General features: G+C 44.4%; 1 protein-coding gene across 1 annotated transcript in view; it reads right to left on the minus strand.

The window, feature by feature from the left end:
* Positions 1–21,185, minus strand: part of LOC147603145 (uncharacterized) — a 62,919-nt gene extending 41,734 nt beyond the window's left edge. The window contains exon 1 of the mRNA XM_086797085.1: positions 20,796–21,185. Coding sequence (XP_086653211.1) covers positions 20,796–20,960 — 165 coding nt within the window. The 5' untranslated portion in view covers positions 20,961–21,185. The remainder of the gene's footprint in view (positions 1–20,795) is intronic.
* Between the last annotated feature and the right edge of the window lie 2,611 nt (positions 21,186–23,796).

Consider the following 23,796-nt stretch of genomic DNA (forward strand, 5'->3'; position numbering starts at 1 on the left):
CTTAGATTTGTTAATCCACTCCCAATACCAACATTTGGTATCAGAGCCAGGTTAATACAACCTCATCCCTCTCATTTGCCTCATCATTAGTATTTAATTAGCTTAATCATAAGCTTATCCCTTCCTATTTCATAGCCTGAAATATAGGGTTGTCTTGGAGCATCCACAGCTCACACTCGCCTCCACGAATTCGTACGGGATTCGAGCTATGCATTCTCAACATCATAAAGAAGCTGCAGCCTGGAGGAATTAGGCGGATCTTGCGCAAAGACGCCAGCATTGCAGACGAAACCGGCGCCAATTTTTTTGGGGGAAATCAGTCCACCGATTGAACCAGTGCAAGATTCACTAATTCGCCTTGGCTTTGGGGGTTTTCAATAGCTGCAAACACGCCTGTGCAGTCATTTTCTTGAATGGTTTAGTGGTTTGGTGGCTTCAGGTCTGACATAATCTCAGAAAGCTCATTTGATAACAGTTAAAGCATGAATGATTAACTCACTTAATCACTAGTAATTAGTGCTTAATCTGGCCTCAAGTCATTGCTATTGAAGGTGCTAAAGGCATTTGGTGTTTAGACTTAGGCTTCTATCTCATTCAAGGACATCTAGTGATACAATTTTTCAGAAATTGTTGAGCTTCATGTATGTGGTGATATTTCTATATGTTGATGATGTTGTAATTTACATCATTGTTTAATCAATGACTGAACCATCTGATGCTGAATCATCAAATATTCAACATTTGAGGCCTAAGAAGAAAAGCAAAAAGCCGAGGAGGCGGGTAAGAAACAATGTCTACAACTCAAGAGCAAACAATGTTTTACGAGGGCATGATTGGTCTGAATTTTTCATAAATAACCTTCATCTATTTGGTGAAGGTATCTAATCTTGTAAAAGCATTAGACACTGCCCTTGAGGGATACTCAAGTGGTAAGACCTTGCTTTATCATCATGTCTACATCCTCATTTCATGTTGATAAGTTTAATGGGGTAGGCTTTCATACCTGGCAAGTTAGAGTAAGATTTATTCTCATGAAGAAGGGTCTGTGGGGAGTTGCTAGTGGAAAGGAGAAAAAACCTACCACTAGAGATGGTGAACAAGGATGGTTACCTAGGGATGAGAAAGCTTTTGCCATAATTGCATTAGGTCTAAGTGACAACTACATACATCATATCTCTAATGCAAACAACTCAGCTGAAGCATGGGAAATCTTAGAGAAATTATTTGGGGCAAAAGGGAAGCATTCCAAGATAGGGCTGAAAATCCAATTCTTTAAACTTGAAAAGAAAGCTTCTGAGTCTTTACCTACTCATCTTAATTATATGAAAAGCCTAATGTCACAACTTGCAACAATAGGAGCACCAATAGATGAGGAAGATGCCATTGCAGTTTTATTAAAAAGCATGCCTTATGATGAATATGGGCACTTAGTGTCAACTCTCATGAATCTTCCGGATCCTACTTTAGAAGCCATTGAAGCTGCACTCCTTGAGGAGTACAAGAAGAAGCAAGAGAATATAGGGATAATGGAAGGGGCATACTTCTCCAACAACAAGTCACACTTCAAGAAGAAGAACTTCATCGACACAAAAGGAAAGAAGAAGACTTGTGGATTCTGCGGCAAGGACAATCATATTGAAGAAAATTGTTTCTTCAAACAAAAGGCACAAAAGGCATTTCTCGCAAGTCAAGACAAAGAAGAGCTGCAAGAAGAGGCCTCCGAAGAGGCCAATTTTATCGAAGAAGAATGGGCCTTTTGAGTAAAATCAAGGGATAGCCCATACCATGTTTAAAAACCTCTCCATCCTAAACATAACTATCTCATTGTAAGCTTTACTATGGTATTCTAGCATCATTCATCATTGCTAGCATTGTAAACCTAACTGGTATAAGACCTACGGGCACCAGCATGGTCATCATAACTAGTTCTTGTATGTTGTAACTAGAACCTAGAATTGCCATCATAAAGGTAGCATTGTCATGGATTTGGTTGAAGGAGGGTTTGTTGGATATATCACCCAAATCCATTCAAAGGTTGAAAGGGGCTATATAACCTTGATTACTTTACTCAAGGCACATCCTCAAAAGGGCGCCTACTTCAAATATAGCCTAGAGGGAATATTGCTCATTTATGGCATACCCACATGGGGGAGATGGCATACCCACATGGGGGAGATGGCCTCTTATGCTTGTAAGACATCATAGGTGATGTCATGTGGTCATGTACTACTTGCCTATATAAGAGGCTCTTGCTAATGAAGAAGTAACTCGTGTATTTCCATGATTATGCCCAAGCTATGTCTCATTAGTATCTCCTAATCCACTCTTAATCATGTTTATAATCATGACCTAACCATGACTATAACCATGTTTGATCCTCCTTAGATTTGTTAATCCACTCCCAATACCAACAATTCTGTCATAGGCACTTTGCCAACTAGTAGACATTCTGTCATAGGCACTTTGCCAACTCTTGGTATCTGCTCAATTCAAGATGTAATGACGCGAACAGAATTTCCATCAGAGTCAAGCCAAAAATAGCAGCTCTCCTAAATTTTAGCAGTGTGGTCCTTTGTATTCTAGGATAATCCCCCATTCCCAAAGCTTGTACTTTCCAAATATTTAGGCATCCTGGAGTCCACCAGACCCCTTTCATACTGGGAAATGTCCAGGCTAGTGACAGTTAGCATGTGCCACAAGAAATCTATGATAGCCTAAAGGCTTGGAAGGCCATGCAGCTAGGTATCCCCCTCGTGATTTGTGATATCATCATATCTTACATGTATTTTGTTTTTATTGAAATGAATTCAATGTGGTCTCTTATAAGTTATGTCAACAGTTTTTTCTTTTGTATATTTCAAGTTAAAAATATACATGCTTTTTCTATTTTGTATGAAACCTTTTTATACCCGTTTCTTACCTTTTATGAAACGTTTCAAAACGTATGAAACCCGTTTCATACCTGCCGTTTCAGAAACGCCTGGCAACACTGGTCCCATACCACTAGAATACCCCCCATATGAGATCCTTGTGTAGGCAACAATTCTAGCATCCCATACTGCTAGGAGCCTCCAATACACAAGACCAAAGCCATAAACTATTTATCAAAACCATGGAAAAACCTTTTCCAGAACCAACAATTAGCTATAGGCATTGCGGCCATAGTACAAGAAAAGTAGAGATGCATTCCAGAAAAACTCAAGACGTTGTTGTCTACAAAAAAAAATCTCTACTTTCTTGAAACACACTCAGAAGAACACACTTGCTCCTTGCACTTTCACGCGAGGGTGAGTTTGCTTAAAAACCCAAAAAATTCTGAGTATGTACATAGATTGCTCGAACCAAAAAAAGTACAACTTACAAAAAAGTAGTGCTTAACCGAAAAGGGAGCATGATCATCGGAGGATCCCAAAAAGTATGACTCAAGCTATGCCAAAAACTATCCTCATGTACACAAAAATTACTCCATGAAAAAAAATCCTTGATAATAGATGATCTCAGAGCTCGTGAGACTCAGCTACGTACTCATCCTCTGAATCACTCAAAATTATCAATTTTGCACAGCGATGTGACTCTTGGTCACGGAGGACACAATATCCACAAGTAGGGGAAAACTGTAATGGCTTTTGGGTTTCCTATAAACTGTGGGGACCAAGAATCTAATCAAGCTGGAAGCCAACATCGTTTTTAACTCTGCACCTTGGTTTTGTTCTCTTTCAAGGAACTTCCTCAAAGCCTGGAGGAAGATCAAGAGTCCTCTCCAAATCCTCATGCCTATCCGAAGGAGTCATCGAAGAAGATCTAGCTCTCTTCTTTTTGTACAGGAGTTACGATCTAAATCCTTTGGTTGTTGGTTCCTGTACTTGTACTGTAGAGGAGGATAGGGAATGATATGTTAGTTAACAGAATTGACCTGGATATCCCCATTCTCCCAAAGATATCTATAAGCTAGATCGCTGGGATTTTCTGCATATACTTGAGCAAGATCCCCAAAGATGTCCATAACACCTCGATCTCGAGCCACTCTACCCTGAAGAAGCCTATTAACATAAGGGTCCCTTCTATAGAATGTCAATAAGGCTTCTTTTTCAGCCAATTGCTTCGACAGTTTATCCAATTCCGCACAAAAGGACTGTTGCTGTTTGTCAAGAGTCTCATGAAGTATAATAGTCATCTACTCAAGAAGCTTGTCTGGATTATTACTCAACAAAACTGACCTGTCCATGATAGAGAAGCTATCGAACCTGGATTTCACCAAGATCTTTTCCTTCCCAAGTGTTGCTGTCAAGCCTACTTTGCTAGAAAGGTTGGGCTCTAATACCAATGAAACCGGACGGGAACCTGGATCGGTGGACAAACACTTCAAATGCCAAACAAAGATGTGAAAACACAACAGAAATAACCATATACTATGTTAAAATTGTTAGACATCATCCCCTACTTACTGGCTTCCTATTTGGTGTCCTATTTTAGCCTCTAGGGCTGACCATGTTAGTCTGAGGGGCAGGTCACCCCTCACATGTTTATTCCCCATTTATGGTCCTGGGTATTTTTCCCAGTCGTGGAGGTACTTTTGCTCCAGTCGGCTGCCTTCATGGAGGTGTATATATAGCCGGCATGCCTCCCTCATATTTCATTGCTTGCCTAGCTTGTCTAGCTGCAGTCCCTCGCATACAAGATTCTCCCCTCTTGCTCGGAACATGTATTCCTTTTGGTGATGATATTGAGAGCAGGTTCTCACCTGTGTTTCCTCTCTCTCTCTCTCTCTCTCTCTCTCTCTCTCTCTCTCTCTCTCTCTCTCTCTCTCTCTCTCCCGTGTTTCCACTTTCCCTTCTTCCACTGCACATTCTATCAAAAATGAACACAACACTGAGCCGCAACAGCCGGCCCCCCGTAGGAACTTCTTTATTGATTGAGAAGCTTTACAAAATACCAAGGTGCCGATGTGAACATTCGATTTTTCCACAAACTTCCTCAGAAAACACTTGCACAACAATCAAAGCACAAACCGCTCCTCCTTGCAATTGAATGTATTCGTAAAACTCAATTGAATGTTTGCTCCTGTCACGTGCACCCGGCACTTGGATGCCACGTAGACATATCAGTACAGAAGGTGCAAGACCTGGGGTGGAAAACTGGTCCCATGTGAGCCCAGTCCGGGACAAGTCAGCCAGGGTTCCACTCCAGTCGTCCGAGGTCAGGTGTGCATTGTCCTGCACATGCGCCCAAGGTTAGGTGTGCATTGTCCTGCACATGAAACAATGCCAGTCCGTGCTGTGAGTCTCCCTCTAGAATCATGTCAAGTGCTCTGTGTGTTTCGTCGGCGACCAGATTCCAGACATCTATGTAGAGATGTGGGCATGGGGAAGGTGTAGACCCACCCCCAAGGAGCCAGGAGGACCCCGGCTGTGCCCACCAGCCATGTGATGGGCTGGAAGGGGCTGTTGGTCAGCATTGCAGGCCTGGGCAGCCCAGTTAGCCAGTCTCAAGGCTTGGCTAGACTGTGGGCTAGCCATGGGCAGCCAGCTGGGCTGCCCAGTCGGTGTCACCAATTGGCCGACCATTTGGTCCATCTCCAGATTTGTGTCTCGTTCACTTAAGGCCAGGCCGGTGTCTCATGTGAAGGGGCCAGTATTTTGCATAACATGGACGGGAGCCAAACTGGTGCCACCCGTGTGTTAGCAGGATGTGTCAGAATACGCAGCGGAGATGATGACCAGATCTGGGAACACGAGCAAAAAACGCATGAGAGAGAGAGAGATGTAGGCGTGTAACTCTGCTCTGATATACACAAGAAGATCCCGAATATGATACACTGAGTGGTATGGGGGTGGGGGCCTATTTATATGCCCCCACATGTGCAATACAGCAGGCCGACTGGACACAAGAAGCCTCACGACTGGAGCTCATAAAGACTCTTTTTCAGCTTGCATACAAGCTTCTCCTTTCCATTCACTGCATAACCCTCTGGCTAACTGTCGGATATCCATAGGGATATCTTCTGTCATCTCTGGCTGTGCATTTGGACCATTTTCAACACCATTTAAGGGCTGGTTTTGTTGCTGTAATGGCTGATTTACAGCCCTTGGTTGTTGTCCATGATGTCCATCATCATCAAAGATGACTCTGCCAGGCTCCTGTTGCCTTGCAGGCTCCTTATACATGCATGTTTCATCAAAAATGACATCATTGCTGCGTATAATCTTTCTATTCACGGGATCCCAAAGTCTATACCCCATTTCACCTCTGTCACCATATCCTAGGAATATGCATTTGTGAGACTTAGGATCAAGTTTGGTGCGCATTTCCCTGCGTATGTGCACGTATGCAACGCAACCAAACACTCTCAAGTGCTTGTAGGACGGAGGCTTCCCTGTCCATACTTCTTCTGGCACTTTCCCACCAAGCCTCGTGTTAGGTGACCTGTTTATAAGATGAACGGCTCTCATAACAGCTTCAGACCAAAAACCATGAGGTAACGCAGCATGTGACAACATAGAACGGACCTTTTCCTGAATGGTCATGTTCATCCTCTCTGCTGTCCCGTTTTGTGGAGGATCATAAGGAGTAGAGAGCTCCCTCTTGATGCCTTTAGCATCACAAAAGTCCTGAAACTGTTTGGACATATACTCTCCACCATTGTCGGAACGCAAAGCCTTCAGTGTTTTGCCAGTTTGATTCTCAACAACAAGAGCAACAAACTTCTCAAACACTGAGAATGTATCACTCTTCAAACGAAGAGGATAAACCCACACCTTGTGTGTGGCATCGTCAATAAAACACACAAAATATTTTGCCCCTCCCAAAGAAAGCTGAGACATCTCACATACATCTGTATGCACAAGCTCTAACTGAGCATCTTTCTGTCCAAGAGCTTTCTTGTGGGGGCACTGGAGTTGCCTGCCATATATACAATGCTCACAAAACTGAAAACTTGAAAACTTTAGAGAAGGCAAGTAACCAAAACGAGACAATTGCTCCATTCCTTTGACACTCATGTGTCCCAACCGGCTATGCCACATAGAGATTTCCGGCAGCTCGGTTGCATTTACATTAGCATGGTGACAAACACCTGCATGCATGAAGTAAAGAGTGTCCACTTTAGAGCCTCTGGCAACAACCAGTGAGCCCTTACTAATCTTCCACTTTCCACGACCAAATGTGGTAACATAATCAGCATCATCAAGCTATCCAGTAGAAAGCAGGTTCTTCTTGATCTCAGGCACATGCCTGACATCATGGAGCATAAGCTGTGAGGCATCTGAAAACACAAGCCTCACATCACCTCTGCCAAGAATCTTGCATGCATGGTTGTCACCCAAATAAACTACTCCTTCATTGCCAGCAGTATACCTGACAAACAAGTCTCTGCAACCTGTGACATGAAAGGAGGCACCTGAATCAATGATCCATGAGTGCATACCATGACTATCCCCTGTAAGAAGTGAATGGACATCAAGTGAAGACGTGAATAGGACTTCATCCTCACTGTCACCTGCATGTGACACATTGACTTCTTCAATCTTGACTCCACTTTTGCCCTTTGGCTTTGCTTCTTTGGCTTCATCTTTGTCTTTGTATTTTCCTTTGCCCTTCTCCTTTTGATCATTTTTCCATTTGTAGCATTGCTTTTTGAAGTGTCTCTTCTTGCCACAATAATGGCATTCCAAGTCCTTTTTGGAGCGAGACTTGCTCCTTCCCCGTTCTTGGCTTTTACCCCTTTGCTGGGATCTCCCACGTGCATTCATTGCATTGGACTTTCCAACAGAATTGTTCTTCCTGTTCATCTCCTCTTGAAGGAGAGCACCCTCAACATCTGCATATGACAGCATAGCATTTGAATTGCTAGTGGCTGTCCTGAATGTATCCCAACTCTCTGGCAAAGTGCATAAGAGAAAGGTGGCTTTGAACTCATCGTCCATTGTCAACTTTTGATTAATGACCTGGCTGACAACACCATTAAACTCATTTAGATGGGCTGTCATAGACGCCCCTTCCTTCATTTGAAGACCTATGAGTTTCTTCAACCAATACACTTTGCTTGAGGCACTTTGCTGGGCATACAAGTCCTGCAATCTTTGCCACATTCCCCAAGCTGTCTTCTCTTCACGAATGCTGAAAAGTAAAGAGTCTGACACAAGACAACATGATAGTAGATCTTGCCAGCTCATCCATATCTTCCCATTCTTCAGCAGTAAGAGAAGCGGGCATTACACCCCTTTCTTTGATGGGCTTGTGCTGCTTCTTCTGAAGCAACACATTATAGCACTGGGTTTGCCAAATGTCATAATTATGTGAGCCTTCAAGCTTCTTGATGTGAAGCAATGAAGAGCTCTCACCTGCACCAAAGCACACAAAGTGCTCACAGTTGTTCTCCCACTGCGGAAGCACGAAAGCAACTCTACTCCCACTGTATGTGATAAAATCACCAAAATCTGGTTGCTGCAGATTTAGAACAGCACCTTAAATGTGCTCTGTTCCCCTTCCAAAGTACTGTACAACAGTACTAAGTACTCACAAATGATGTACCAAGCCTGTACCGACAAGTACAGCACCTGAAAATGAACCCTTTCCTCACTCAAATCAATGTACAGCCATGCCAAAACTTGTACAAAGTTGTACCAAATCTGTACCAGCAAGTACAACAGCAATAAATGCTCTCCTGGCTATCCAAATGAGTGAAAATCAGACTTTTACAGTCCCCACCACTGCATACAACAGTCCCAAACAGAAATTGGGGAAAAGTCCCTTGATTGCAAGTGGATTTCTGAGGATTCAAGGCATAAAAGTCTTGCATGCTGCTTTGCCAAGCTCAACAAGCATAAAATCTTGAAAAGCCCCTTGATTTAAGATCAATTTCTAATCATACATGGTACATTAACGCACATGAAGACATCCAGAGTCTTCACAATGCTTCCCCCTGGCCACATATACATCCAATACATAAAAGCCCCTTGATTTACAGGCACATTGAGTGCTTGACAGGCATCAACACATTGCCCAAAGCATCAAATGCCAGTGCTGCCTGCATGCAAATCAACCCAATCGGCACAAAAGCCCTTGATTTGCACATCAATTTCCTGCAAATTTGCCCGAATGTGAGATTTCTCACATCATTCAGCATGTATGAATGCCCAATTGCACAATTACATCAAAAGCCCCAAATTTTGACATCCAATTTCCTGCAAATTGATCCTGAATGTGACCAATGTCACCCAATTTTGCCAATTTTGCTCAAAATTTGAGCAATTTGGTACCTGTACCTGCTCAATTAATGATTGTACTTGCTCAATTGCAAATCCCAAAAAAAAATTGAAGCATGTACCTCTGAAATTTCTGATTAATGTTGCAGAAAGGGAGGAGTCGTGCTGATGATGCTACTGCTGTGCAGGTGGGCAATTTCTCACCTCTCTTGCCCGTAAGCGGCTGTGCCCAGGCCCGACCTTCTTCTTTACCTTGCAGGCGGCTGCGCCCAGGCGCCACCCTCTCTTGCTTGCAGACGGCTGCGCACATGCCCTCCTCCTTTTGCCCGCAGGCGGCTGTGCCCAAGCGTCCTTCTCTAGCCCCTATCCAGCTGCACTCAGGCGCCTCTGATACTTGTTCTCCCACTAGCGAGCTACAGGTGACACTCTCACTTGTGGGCTGGCAGCAATAGAGGTAATGGAGACTTCTCCTTTCATTAGTGGGTGCCTAGTTCTATTGAAGGCCATATTCATTGTTTTACCAAGTACATTGATTGAGATTCAAGCAAAGGTCTTTGGTGTAAATCTTACAAGGGATATTCACTACTGCTAACACCCGTTCAGTGCCGGGTAGTCCAAGCTTTTGGAGAACCACGGTCCGTGGGTGTCGAGATCGGGAGAGCCGGGCGTTAGTACGGGAGCGCCTGTTTGTGCGTGGTCCTGGAGCACCAGTGGGGCGCTCTCTGTGGATTCCAGTGAAGGCACGGGACCGTAGAGACTAGACTTCTTCAAGTGGATCGCTCTTCTTCGAACGTCTACTTCAAGTCTCTTGTTTGGTAACTGTATTCATTCAGTTGTACATGGACATCATCTGGTTCATTGAACCCATGGAGAATTGTATCACTTAAATACTCCCAATAATATATTATATACTGAGGGGGGGGTCGGCCCGTTCCGGCCCCAATGCTGGTGTCCATTGATCATCATTTCCTTTCATTTCAGTTTTTCAATTGTTATTGAGTTGTCCATTCATATTGTGATATTTAAGTTGTGCTATTACGCGTGTGGGTGTCCAACGGAGTCTACTCCCACTTGACGGGATCGGTTTCAGTCGGCCAGTCTCAAGGCTTGGCCAGACTGTGGGCTAGCCATGGGCAACCAGCCAACCTGGCTGGGCAGCCTAAACAGGCTACGCAGGACTGCGCAACAGTGCATTTACTGGGCAGCCTCGCCAGCCATTAAGGCAGTGTGAATGTGCATGTCTTTTCAGCATTTAAATGCTATTAAACACGTCATGGAGGGAAAAATAACCAGCCGACCAACACCAGTAAGGGGTATAAATATATACCTTCATAAGGTCAGAAAAATCTGAACTTACGAATTGAGAGATTTGAGAAAGAAATAATAGTGAAGAAGGACAAAGACAAAAATAAAGCATTTGAAAGATCAAAAATAAATAAACTAAAAAACCTAGCTACTAAGGAGAGGAAATCAAAAGAAAATATCAAACGAAGACTTTTAATTAAGACATTAACAAAAAACAAAAAGCAAAAACAAACCAAAAAACAAAACAAAACAAAAAACAAAAAACCAAAAACAAGAAACAAGAAAACAAGAAAACAAAACAAAACAATTACATGAATGAAAGAAACTTTAAAAATTAAAAATTAAAAATAAAAAAAAAACACACACACAAAAGTATACACACTTCTTCTTAATAAGAACTTAAACCTTTTGAGCTGAGATACTAAACAACAAGACAAAATAGCAAAACAGAGAATTGTAAACTCTAGACCTAAAGCACTAAGAGCCAGAACCAAACATAAAGCTAAACTTTAAAAAGACTTCGACTCAAAAGTGCAACCATTAACTCCAATGTCTATCCGAACATGAAGTGTAGGTTCATCAACTCTATCATGCATAGCGTGGACAATAAGCTATGACATTCCTACTCAAGTCATCAGTGCCCAAGAGTAGGTGCAGGTTTGTATAAGGTTAGTCCAAAAGAACATGCTTTCTAAAACCAGTGAACGGAGTTTCTAATACCCATGGCATATTTCAATTCATTCATCTCATAATTCACAAAGTGCTAGAGCTAACTCAAGGGCTAGGACAGCCAAGGAGAAGCTAACGCAAAGGGTGAAGAATTGAAGGTCAAGGGCAGAGGATCCTCCTCAGCCAAGAAGGTTAAGGTTCAGTCTTTTATTTCAATTTTGCATCATTCTAATAAAAGCAAATACACCATTTGTGGTGGGGGCCCTACAGAGGGTATTCGGGTATGGAGTTAAGACATAGATCTGCATAGCATGCTTGTACTACCCCTTCAGCATATAGTATGCTGAAGGGGTAATACACCATTCGTGGTGGGGGCCCTACAGAGGGTATTCGGGTATGGAGTTAGACATAGATCTGCATAGCATGCTTGTACTACCCCTTATGGCACTGGATGGAGTTAGACATAGATCTGCATAGCATGCTTGTACTACCCCTTCAGCATATAGAGATGCATCTTGCCTTAGCACTCCATCCACATCCCCACCCCCCTTATATTGTTTGTATATGGGCTCCACCGATCCATGATGATTCACAGTTGTATCCAGACACATGCACACTTTTTCTTTTGTTTCTTTTCTTCCGATGACCGGAAGAACACAGTTGTATTATTTTTTGTCTCATAGGCCGACTTTGGCCTCTCGTAGACGTTAATATATCTTTCTTTCTTTCTTTCTTTCTTTCTCTCTCTCTATTTCTGCACATCTACATTCAATTTTGTGCATTAATTTTCGTCGTGACAAGTGTGCTGATTTCTGAGCGCATTGAGGTTACCGATCTCCCCCGAAGCTTCCGCATGTTACATGTCACGTGCATCCCGCACTTGGATGCCACGTAGGCATATCTGTACACAAGGTGCAGGACCTGGGATGGTGAACTGGTCCCATGTGAGCCCAGTCTGGAACAAGTCAGCCAGGGATCCATCTCAGTCGTCCGAGGTCGGATGTGCATTGTCCTGCACATGAGTCCAAGGTCAGGCGTGCACTGTCCTGCACATGAAACAGTGCCAGTCCACGCTGTAAGTCTCCCTCTGGAATGATGGAAGTGATTCTGTGTATCTGGTATGGTACCGGATGCCAGATCATTGTGTAGATAGTTAAGGTTTGCTTTTAGAACAAGGGGCCAGCCCATAGGGCTACCCCAAGTCTTAGTGTGGGCATGGGGATAGTGTGAAACCACCCCCATGAGGGCCAAGAAGGCCCTGGCTGAACCCACCAGCCATGGAGGGCTGTAGGATAGCCCTAGGGGCAGACTAGGGGAAAGCATACAGGCTGTACAGCCTGGTTATGGCTGTAAGGGCAAGTATGGGGCAGCCCATACAGGCTGCCCAGTCCCCAAACAGCCTGAAGACTATGCCCCAGCCCCTAAGGAGTCATGCGCATAAAGCCCAGCCAACAAGGGAAGAAAAGGGCAGCTTTTATTGAATTTTTCTAGCATTAAATGCTAATATTCAGTCATGGGACAGAAAGTATGCTGGCCGCCTGGACTTAAGCTGGCGGACTGCTCATCCTGGAGTAGTATAAATAGAGGAGCCCACAATCCCATTGTTTCATCTCATTTTTCACCAAGAGCCAAGGCAAACAAGGGCTAGACAAGCCAAGGAGTTGCTAAAGCAAAGGGGTGAAGGACTGCAGGTCAAGTGCAAAGTTTTCTCAGCCAAGAAAGGTCAAGATTTCTGTATTTTCTTTTCAGATTTACATCATTCTAATAAAGCAAATACACCATCCGTGGTGGGGGCCCTACAGAGGGTACTTGGGACCCAATACTGTGTCCTCTCCATCTCTCCCTCTCTCTCTCTATTTTCTGCACATCTTCATTCAGTTTTTGTGCGTTACTTCCGTCGCAAAAAGCGTGCTGATTTCTGAGCATTGAAATTACCGATCTTCTCTGAAGTTTCCACATGTTACATTACAGTGGTATCAGAGCCTACTTCAAGTGTAAAGATTTAGCAAGAAACCAGAATTTTTTTCTCGCTCGTGTGGTTGGTTTTCAGACTCCAGTGGACCACCCCTTTCGGAGTGACTCCTGTCCCTCGAAGGACGGTTGGTTTTCAGCCTCCGGAAGTCTCCCGCACACATAGTGGACGGTCAAATTGCGCTCCGGAAAGGAGGTGCATTTTCCTGTTATGGCGAGCTTCGACAACGAGAGAGACCAAGAACCTTGGGACCTAAGTGCACCAGGCAGCCCAGCTAGGGCATCAAGCATGAGTGTTAAAGAGATGTTCCAACAGATGATGCGAACAATCACACACCAGAGTTCCAAGTTGGAAGAGCAGAAGGCGTAGATACTGGCTCTGGCAGAGCGCGCCTGTTCTCCAGCTCTGCGTTTTCCGTCTCCTCTTGCCTCTCCTTCCGTTTCCCAGATTCCAAATCCTCTACACAGGGACCCTCTCGAAGGGTCACGACCGCAGTCCAGTTCGATGCTTGAGTTGCAAATGCGTGCATTGGAGATCCGACAACGAGAAGACGACGCCATGCAATGCGTGGAACATGAGTGATACCTTGCGGCTTTGGACGCAAGACTGACACCAACGGCTTCCTCAAATCATTTTCCCGAGAAAATGAATTTCAGTAAATGGTAAACTCGACCCCACAACTCTTTGTTCATGGTTACATCAATTTGAAGCTTACTTTGCCGCAGTTAGAAAGAATGATAGTGACAAGGTGATCTTAGCCAGTTGGTACTTGGAAGGTGAGGCCATTCCTTGGTGGACCCAGTGGGCTCATGCCCACACCAAATTAGGTATGGCAGCTTATGTTTGGGACGAGTTTGTCCGTGACCTTCAGGAGCGGTTTCTACCGCCCCATTACTTTGAGCGACTCGAAGACGAGTTTAGGAGAGCATGTTAGAACGCGCAACCAGTCCTTCAGTTTGCCAACAAAATTTTGAACTTATGTTTGCAATTAGGCTTATCTGATACGGACCAGAAAGGGCAATTTCTGTATGGCCTTGACACGCAAATCCAATGGGAGGTGCGTATGTTTCCGCCAGCCACCTTCGAAGACGCACTCTCGCTTGCTGAGAGTACTGAAACGAAGAACAATGGTGGGAAGCCCAAGACTTCCCAGCCAGCTACTCCCAAGGCTACCACCTCGAGGGAAAAAGGCTAGAACCAGATGAGGTCTTCCCTAGGACAGAGCACGGGAGCCTCTGGCTCCAAGAACTTGACCAATGCGCCCAAGCTTACTCCAGACCAAAAAGCAGACACGCAAGACCGGTGGCTAGTTGAGTGCTGAGGAGATTGCTCAATACAAGGAGGAGGGTAGGTGTTTCTTTTGTCAAACAAAAGGACACGCTTCTCGAGAGTATCCTAAGAAGACTACCGCTCCAAAGACTACCGCCTCAGCCTCTACGGCTTCACTGGTGAGCTCAACTCCCACACAGATCCCAGTGGCTGTCCCTAGTTCTTCGAATCCCAATGCTTCAGTTGGAGCAATCATTAGCCGGGAGCTCGAAAAGATAAGCAGAAGAGCGCTCATGACCAGGAGTATGAGCGCAACAAATTGCTCAAGACCTTTGGCTACATAGGTGGCCAGAGAGTCGTTGTCTTGTTTGACAGCAGTAGCACGGAGGACGTGGTCACGGAACAGGCCGCTCGGCGTGCCCGTTTCGTCCTAACTTCAGTGGACAAGCAAGTTGAGGGTTTTAACACATGCATGACAACAAGCATCAAGTATGAAGCTCTAGGTGCTAAATTAGTTATTCAGGGCATAGAGTTTGTGCGTGATTTTATAGTTGTTCCCCTTGTAGAAGCAGACATAATATTGGACATTCAGTGGTTTCACAAGTTCCTTCCTGATGTCAAGTGGGACAAGCACACTTTCCAGATTAGTCGGAATGTGTCAAACGCCCCAATGACCATTAAGTGTGAGCCAGGAATTCCAAACTTTCCGCTCATAGGCCACTTGCAGGCTAAATGAGCAATCAAGAAAGGCGCACACTGCGCGATGATATACATCCAGACTGCCCAGACGGTGGCCAGTGCTTCCGAGAAGTATTTGGCTCTCCATGAAAAGTTCCAGAAGATTTTTCTTCGGGACAATCTCCCTCCCCAACTCCCCCTGTCCAAACCGGAGGACCACAAGATCGATCTCCTCCCAGGCTAGGAACCCCCGAGCAAATTTCCATATTGCCTTTCCAAGGCAATGGAATCGGAGTTGGACCGCCAACTCCAAGAATTGTTGCAATCTAGCTTCATCCGCCCCAGCGTGTCGCCATTTACAGCACCGATCCTTTGAGTTGATTTGGATTCTGATTGAAAAATGATGATTCTTGAGCTTTGGTTGAAAAGCGATAAGCTGAGCAAAAACGAGGTAGCTTTGTCAGAGGCGCCTTGTCTAACACTTGCCTCGTGGGACGAGCCATCCCAGGTGATCACCGATGCGAGTAACATCGCAATTGGAGGTGTATTACAACAAAATGGTCATCCAGTAGCTTACATGTCTCGTAAGTACTGCCCGCAGAAAAGAATTACTCAATCTACGATCAAGAACTCCTCGTAGTTATACAAGCCTTGAAACATTGAAAACTTTTTCTTTAAGGCTGTGACTTTGAGATTCGCACTGACCATCAAGCATTACGCTGGATTCAGACAATGCCAAGTGCACAGTGGAGTGACCGACAACACCGCTGGAGCCAGATATTCTAGCACTTTGGTGGTATGATTGAGTACCTTCCAAGAAAGGCCAATCCAGTGACTGATGCTTTGAGCAGGAAGGGACGAGTGACTTTGATTCAGACCACTAGACTAGACCTTGTTGGTACGAGACTAGACGACATGAAGCACACGAACGCAGATTCTGAGAGATTCGTTACACAGTGGGAACAGGCATTGCCTGCCACGAGACCATGCCACTTTTTGATACGCAATGATTGGCTTTTCTATAAAGGCCAACATTGTGTGAAGTCGTTCAGGGAAGCTCTTCTCCATTACGCCCATGACGCCGTTACAAGTGGTCATAGAGACATGAATTCAACTTTAGAGAAGTTAGAACGGCAATATTATTGGCCAAAGATGAGGCGAGATGTGTTTTCATATATACAACACTGTAATATTTGTCAAAAGATGAAAGCTCCTCGTGGGAAGAAGATAGGGTTGTTACAGCCCTTGCCAATTCCTAAGGAATCTTTCCAAGATATTTTGATGGATTTTGTCACGAATCTGCCTCCCAGTCCGGGTAAGCGAATACTCAGTGCTTGACTATAATTGATAGATTTCGCAAATTTGTTATACTTATTCCATGCAGGGCCAATGTGACCGCCGAAGATGTTGCCCATTTGTTCATTTGGCATTGGTACCCAATTGGTGGGATCCCTAGGACCATAGTGTCAGACCGAGATGCCAAGTTTACCACTCATTTTTGGAGGGCATTGTTTGATAACTTTGGTACTAAATTAAATTTTTCCAATGTATTTCACCCACAAACGGACGGCCAGATAGAAATATACAACTGGTTGGCCTTTGATGTGCTGAAGTGTTATGTCCACAATCGGCAAGGTAAGTGGGAATCATATTTGCCTTTAGTTCAAGCTGTTTTGAATGATTCTTTTTCTTCAGCTATTGGCAGGACTCCATACGAGACAGCATTTGAAAGACCATTCCAGTCGCTATTGACCAGAACCTCGTCTTCAGTACCTGAAGCGAACAGTTTGACGGAGTCTTACCAGGAGATTTTGAAATCAGTAAAAGACAGGTTGACTAAAGCGCAGGACGCCTACACTCGACAGGCCAATAAAGACCGAAGGGATATGAAGTTTTCGAAAGGTGATTGGGTGTATCTTTGAATTATGAAGCAAAGGTTGAAACGCGTGGGCAAGCGATGCTCAAAGTTGTCATTCACGAGCTTCGGACCTTTTCCTATCCAAAGAAAGATTAATGAGGTTTCAATGAGGTTGAAGCTACCTCCAAGTTAGACCATGCACGATGTGTTCCATGTCAGTTGGTTAAAACCGTATGCAGGACTGATCCCTTCAGAAGTTAAAGACGAGGCGGAACCAAATATCATTGATGAAGTTGAAGTTACGGTTTCAAAACAGATCCTTTTGCACCGCTTCAAGCATGGCTCAAGCTGAAGGCACAGACAGTTCCTCACAAAGTTTCACGACCGAGGGACCCACGAAGCGGTATGGCTTGACAAAGAGTTTTTCGACAACTATCCAGCGTTATTGACGGATTATTTGGAGCCTATGCAGAAGGGGATGTCACGTGCATCCCGCACTTGGATGCCACGTAGACATATCTGTACAGAAGGTGCAAGACCTGGGGTGGAAAACTCGTCCCATGTGAGCCCAGTCCGGGGGACGAGTCAGCCAGGGTTCCACTCCAGTCGTCCGAGGTCAGGTGTGCATTGTCATGCACATGCGCCCAAGGTCAAGTGTGCATTGTCCTACACATGAAACAGTGTCAGTCCGCGCTGTGAGTCTCCCTCTGGAATGATGTCAGGTGCTCTATGTGTTTGGTCGGCAACCAAATGCCAGACGTCTGTGTAGGCATGTTGGGTTTTGCATGTAGAGATGGGGCTAGCCCATAAGGCTATCCCAAGACCATTGATGTGGGCATGGGGAAGGTGTAGACCCACCCCCAAGGGGCCAGGAGGGCCCCGGCTATGCCCACCAACCATGTGATGGGCTGGAAGGGGCTGTCGGCCAGCATTACAAGCCTGGGCAGCCCAGTCGGTCAGCCTCAAGGCTTGGCCAAACAGTGGGCTAGCCATGAGCAGCCCAAACATGTTGCGCACGACTGCCAGAAGTCCATTTATCGGGCAGCCTGGCCAGCCATTAAGGCAGTGCTTCGGACCTTTTCCTATCCAGAGAAAGATTAATGAGGTTTCAATGAGGTTGAAGCTACCTCCAAGTTAGACCATGCACGATGCGTTCCATGTCAGTTGGTTAAAACCATATGCAGGTCCGATCCCTTCAGAAGTTAAAGACGAGGCGGAACCAAATATCATTGATGAAGTTGAAGTTACGCTTCCAAAACAGATCCTTTTGCACCGCTTCAAGCATGGCTCAGGCTGAAGGCACAGACAGTTCCTCACAAAGTTTCAGGACCGAGGGACCCACGAAGTGGTATGGCTTGACAAAGAGTTTTTCGACGACTATCCAGCCTTATTGACGGATTATTTGGAGGCTATGCAGCTTCCGTCAAGTTAAGCAGAAGGGGATGTCACGTGCATCCCGCACTTGGATGCCACGTAGACATACCTGTACAGAAGGTGCAAGACCTGGGGTGGAAAACTGGTCCCATGTGAGTCCAGTCCGGGACGAGTCAGCCAGGGTTCCACTCCAGTCGTCATGCATTGTCCTGCACATGCGCCCAAGGTCAAGTGTGCATTGTCCTACACATGAAATAGTGTCAGTCCACGCCCTCTGGAATGATGTCACGTGCTCTGTGTGTTTGGTCAGCAACCAAATGCCAGACATCTATGTAGGCATGTTGGGTTTTGCATGTAGAGATGGGGCCAGCCCATAAGGCTATCCCAAGACCATTGATGTGGGCATGGGGGAGGTGTAGACCCACCCCCAAGGGGCCAGGAGGGCCCAGGCTGTGCCCACCAACCATGTGATGGGCTGGAAGGGGCTGTCGGCCAGCATTACAGGCCTCGGCTGCCCAGTCGGTCAGCCTCAAGGCTTGGCCAAACAGTGGGCTAGCCATGGGCAGCCCAAACAGGCTGCGCAGGACTGCCAGCAGTCCATTTATCGGGCAGCCTGGCCAGCCTTTCAGGCAGTGTGAATGCGCATGTCTTTTCAGCATTTAAATGCTATTAAACAGGTCATGGAGGGAAAAATAACCAGCCAACCAGCATCACCCAGGGCATATTTCAGTTCATTCATCTCATAATTCACAAAGTGTTGGAGCTAACTCAAGGGCCATGACAGCCAAGGAGAAGCTAACGCAAGGGTGCAGAATTGAAGGTCAAGGGCAGAGGATCCTCCTCAGCCAAGAAGGTTCAGGTTCAGTCTTTTATTTCAGTTTTGCATCATTCTAATAAAAGCAAATACACCATTCGTGGTGGGGGCCCTACAGAGGGTATTCGGGACCCAATATTGTGTCCTCTTCTCCCTCTCTCTCTCTCTATTTTTTTTGCACATCTACATTCAGGTTTGTGCGTTAATTTTCATCGCGACAAGTGTGCTGATTTCTCAGCATTGAAGTTACCAATCTCCCCCGAAGCTTCCGCATGTTACAACTCCCTATCTCCGTGAATGAGGACGGGATCCTAAACATTTTTCGTCGTGCTTGATAAACACTTGCTCCAATCAATGTAAGGCTAGTACTATAGAAACCACCGCATGCCAGAAATCATGTTTGCACCTATTAAGGGTGTGACTATGAAATCACGTACAAAACCCACCTTCTAGACCACTAGTCTAGAACTACGCGCTACTAACTTAACTCTAAGACTCATGCCTATGAAGAAACCAGCTATTGTCTTGTCTGTTGGAGTCAACTCTAAGTGAGTTTGCTAGGCAACTCACTCACAGATAACATCCTCTGTACTTCCACAATCAAACAAGACTACGATATGCTGGTTATTATATAAGACCATGACAATTGAATAGCTCGGGTGACTCATTTTGGGCGGAACTCTCATCTTGCTCATTCACCTATGTAGGCACTATGAAGCAAAACCCCCTCAGCTCATCTTTAAGCTCCGGACCGATGATACCACCAATGGGGCTGATGGGGGAATCAGAGCAACGACTGTAGCGCTAGAGGCAAGCCTTGTAGTAGTAGGCTGCCTCTTAGGGCACTCATGCTCGGGGTGCCTCAAGGTATGATAGAAGAAGCACCGACATTCTTGTCGGTACTATATTCTTGTAGGTCCTGTGGCACCTTTGTTGCTGGGGAAAATTTCCCACACCTGATATGCTCTCACTTGCCTTCTCGTCTAGGGTCAACCGTGGTTGAGCACCCTTGGACTTGTAGCCGCTGGTTCTTGTGGACTCAAACTACATCTCGGAAGACCCTTTATTTTGTGCCTTATTAAACCCAGTTGGGATGGACTTAGGCATTGACACCGGGCAAGTCTTGGGTGTTCCATGGTGTACTTCATCTCCAAGTTCTTTTGGTGAGTTGCACAGCAACCGCTACTGTCTGGGGACAAAGACTCAGGCATTTCACTGGATTTGATGGTCTAGCCATTACAAGAAAGTGCCTAAGCATTCCTTGTCAGACTTCTATAACTAAAGCCCCAATTGGATGACCCTATTTGCATAGGTGCTCACAAGTGCTTATAGCTTTCAAGAAAAGAATAGGAAGGTTGCTACCACCCATTGTCAACACAATGTTTTTCATGTGAGCCTGCTGAGGGAGCAGCATGGACTCAGGCCACTTAAATATGCATGGTCCATCTCCTCCCCCCTTCACATGGGCTTCCTCTTCCCCATTGAAGGGCATACATGTAACCACCTGCCAAAATATGCAGAGGTGGGATTTGGACATGTGCCCTGAAGAGCTGCTACCGACAAGTAAATTTTCTCAAACATGTTATTTTCCGTTATAAAATGGGGAGAAATGCAAAGATCTGCATACAGATATGCACAATTTTGGGTGCTCACCTGCAAGCGTAGGTCGAGCCTCTGGATAGCCGAGTCCTTCTCCTTGAGCAGATCGGCGGAAATTTTGCGGTCCTTCAGTGTTTGGTAGCCAATGAGACCCACCAGCACAAAGGAGACCACCAGCAGGAGAAGGTAAGGGGAAACTTTGGACCTTGGAGAAGCCATCTCGCGGGTTCACTTGCTATGCTCTCCCTGCCTCGGATGCCTGTCTTGCTTGCAACAACAAGCACTACAGCACTGAAATTTTGCTGGCAACATCAAGGACCCCACCTTCACCAAATAAGATCTGGTTCCTCACAGCACCAAGGACCCCACTTTCACCAAAATAAGATCTGGGCCCGTTTCAGATTCATCCGTATGAAGTCCGGCCCCAACACACAACCTACATGGCAACTCTGGCCACGTGTAAAATCGACGTGCAACAACACATAGTTTCCCCGGCCCTCACGTGCCTGATCGAGTTGGGGCTTAGTGCCTATAAGGACTTTGCTTCAGGGTTCAGGAAAAAAAAATTTCTAAGCCACATAAAACCTTCTCATTGGAAGGGGAGACGGCATTGAAAATTTTGAGAAAGTTTGATCCTTTTTCCTCTCAAGTGAACCGGCCAAGTTCCTTTCTATCTAAATTATAGGAAACATTCTTTTTTCCTAACAATCAAAACTACTTATTCCTTTTAATTGAAGTTTGCATTATAAGTACAAATATGAAAGCTTATGGTAGAGAGAGATTAGACTTACATGATCATGTGGAATGTAAGCTTGCCGCGTTTGCCTTCGTAAGACTCAAAAACATGTTGATTGTACATACTTCCAAAATGCAATAAACCTGCATGTGAGCCTATGGGGAATTGAACCCCAAACTAACCATAATGGCTAGACTACCAAGAGGCTCCCCTACACACCCCCCCAAGTTAGTCATATTTGAAGCAAATTAAAGCATGAAAAGAAAAGCACATCAACTATAAAAGAATAGATCAAATCTACTGCAAAATCAATGAGCAAATTCCTTGTGCAGAAAACAAATGGCGATGTGCCATTTTGGTCCAGAGCTCCATACTATTGATGTACTCTGATTCATCCAATTTTTGAGGACCTTCTATAAACAATTTCATTAGTGCATCCAAGCTTTTAATTTCCATATGATTGCGTAACTTACTCATTATAACCGTTCGAGCACTAAATCCTCTCTCACATGTAGCTATACTACAACATTGGACAAGTGCAATCTGACATATGGTAAGCACATTTGGATAAGCATCCCTCCACATGTCATAGCAAGTGCAGAAGTTACCTCAGGCAATGTGTAGCGCACCCAATCACGTGAAGCTTGATGCTTGAAATTTCTAAACTCCTTCTTAAACTCATCACCATCTATCAATGCATCAATGTCCTGGAAATTCAACTTCTTAGAGCAACCATAAAAAGAGGTAAGTTGATCCACTTCAGATGCACCATAAGTTTTTAAAACCCATTCTAAAGTTGGATGTTGCGCTGGTACGAGAATCTTCATGCAACTCAAAACGGAAGTATCTGCAAATCTAGATTTCAAATTAGAAATGATAGAATTAGAAAAAGCAACTTGAAACTGTATAGCTCTATTCAAATCTTCACCTGAAATATCTCGTCTAAGAGAATGCTCATATAGCATGTTTCCACGTAAAGAACTTCTCAAACCATGCAAGTATCCCTTCTCGGGGGACCATAATCAAGAAGAATATCAAAACCATCCATAGTTTGAGCTAATGTATTCATGTCAGGCTAAGGATAGTCAACATAAAATTGCTTAATTGATTCTATCTTATTTCTAACAAGACTCTCAATTGTTGTCACATCCACAACTTTCTTTTGGAACATTTGACTTAAGGTGGTTAGACCTCTTAATATGTCTGCCATAAAATGGAGGCAATAAACACACTCAAAGACAGATATTTCATCATAAATGTGCAATGCATCTCGCTTAGTAATAGAAAGTATTGCATCTATTGACTTACAAACTCTACTTATAGCCCTCTATTGACTAAGCCATCTAATATCAAAAGTATACTCCAAATGTAGAATAGGACAAGCTAAATCTTCTTGCATGGCTTGAAGACCTTCAAGCCTCTTCGCACTTCTATTGAAGTATGAAGCTATGACATTAACAAGCTTGTTTAATCGTTTGCAGTCGTCCATGTTTTTTGCAACGTTGGATATAGCAAGTGCACTACGATGTACTACATAATGAATGGAAGTAAGATAAGGATTCACATGCTTCTTTAACAAAGCTTGAACACCATTATCTTTTCCTATCATTGTGCTGCACCCGTCAGATCCAAAAAGCTACAAACTTAGATAACTCTAGATTACACTTTTTCATTTCAACCATAATAGCTTCAAACAAAGACTTTGCTGTTCCATCATGCACTCAAACAATCCCATAAAAACTCACTGTCAGAATACACTTTGTCTCAAGATAAGACAAATAGATTACCATATGACCATGCGATGAGATATCATTTGACTCATCAATAAGAATGCCAAACCAAGGACTTGCAGCAACTTTTTTCAATGTAGACTCCATTAGACACTTGGCCATACAATAAATAATTTCGACACATGCCTTATCATCATTGTATAGACTAGTGGTGTAGGGTGCTTCACAATCTTGCAAGTGCTCAATCAAAGTTGGAAATAAAGAACGAGGAAGATTTTTCTTTGCAATCATATATGCAAACTTAAACAAACAAAGCTCTTTCAATTCCTTCACAATCTTTATACTCTTCTCTATGCATTTTTTATCCTCAAGTAAATGAGCTTCCATAGCAGCTTTATGGCATGCAGTGCGAGCATGGTATTTCAAGTTGCTCAACTTGAAATTTACAGAACCAGACTTTGAATATGCACTATGCGGATGAGAATACTTAAGACAAAACTAATAATACATTTTTACCTCTTCATTATTAAATACAAGCCATTTTTCATTAAAAAGCATTCTTCCTTCTCTTTTCCTATCAAGTTCTTCT

This window comes from Cibotium barometz, chromosome 65 (assembly GCF_041138505.1).
Source record: "Cibotium barometz isolate CiBa-2024 chromosome 65, ASM4113850v1, whole genome shotgun sequence".
Taxonomy (NCBI): domain Eukaryota; kingdom Viridiplantae; phylum Streptophyta; class Polypodiopsida; order Cyatheales; family Cibotiaceae; genus Cibotium; species Cibotium barometz.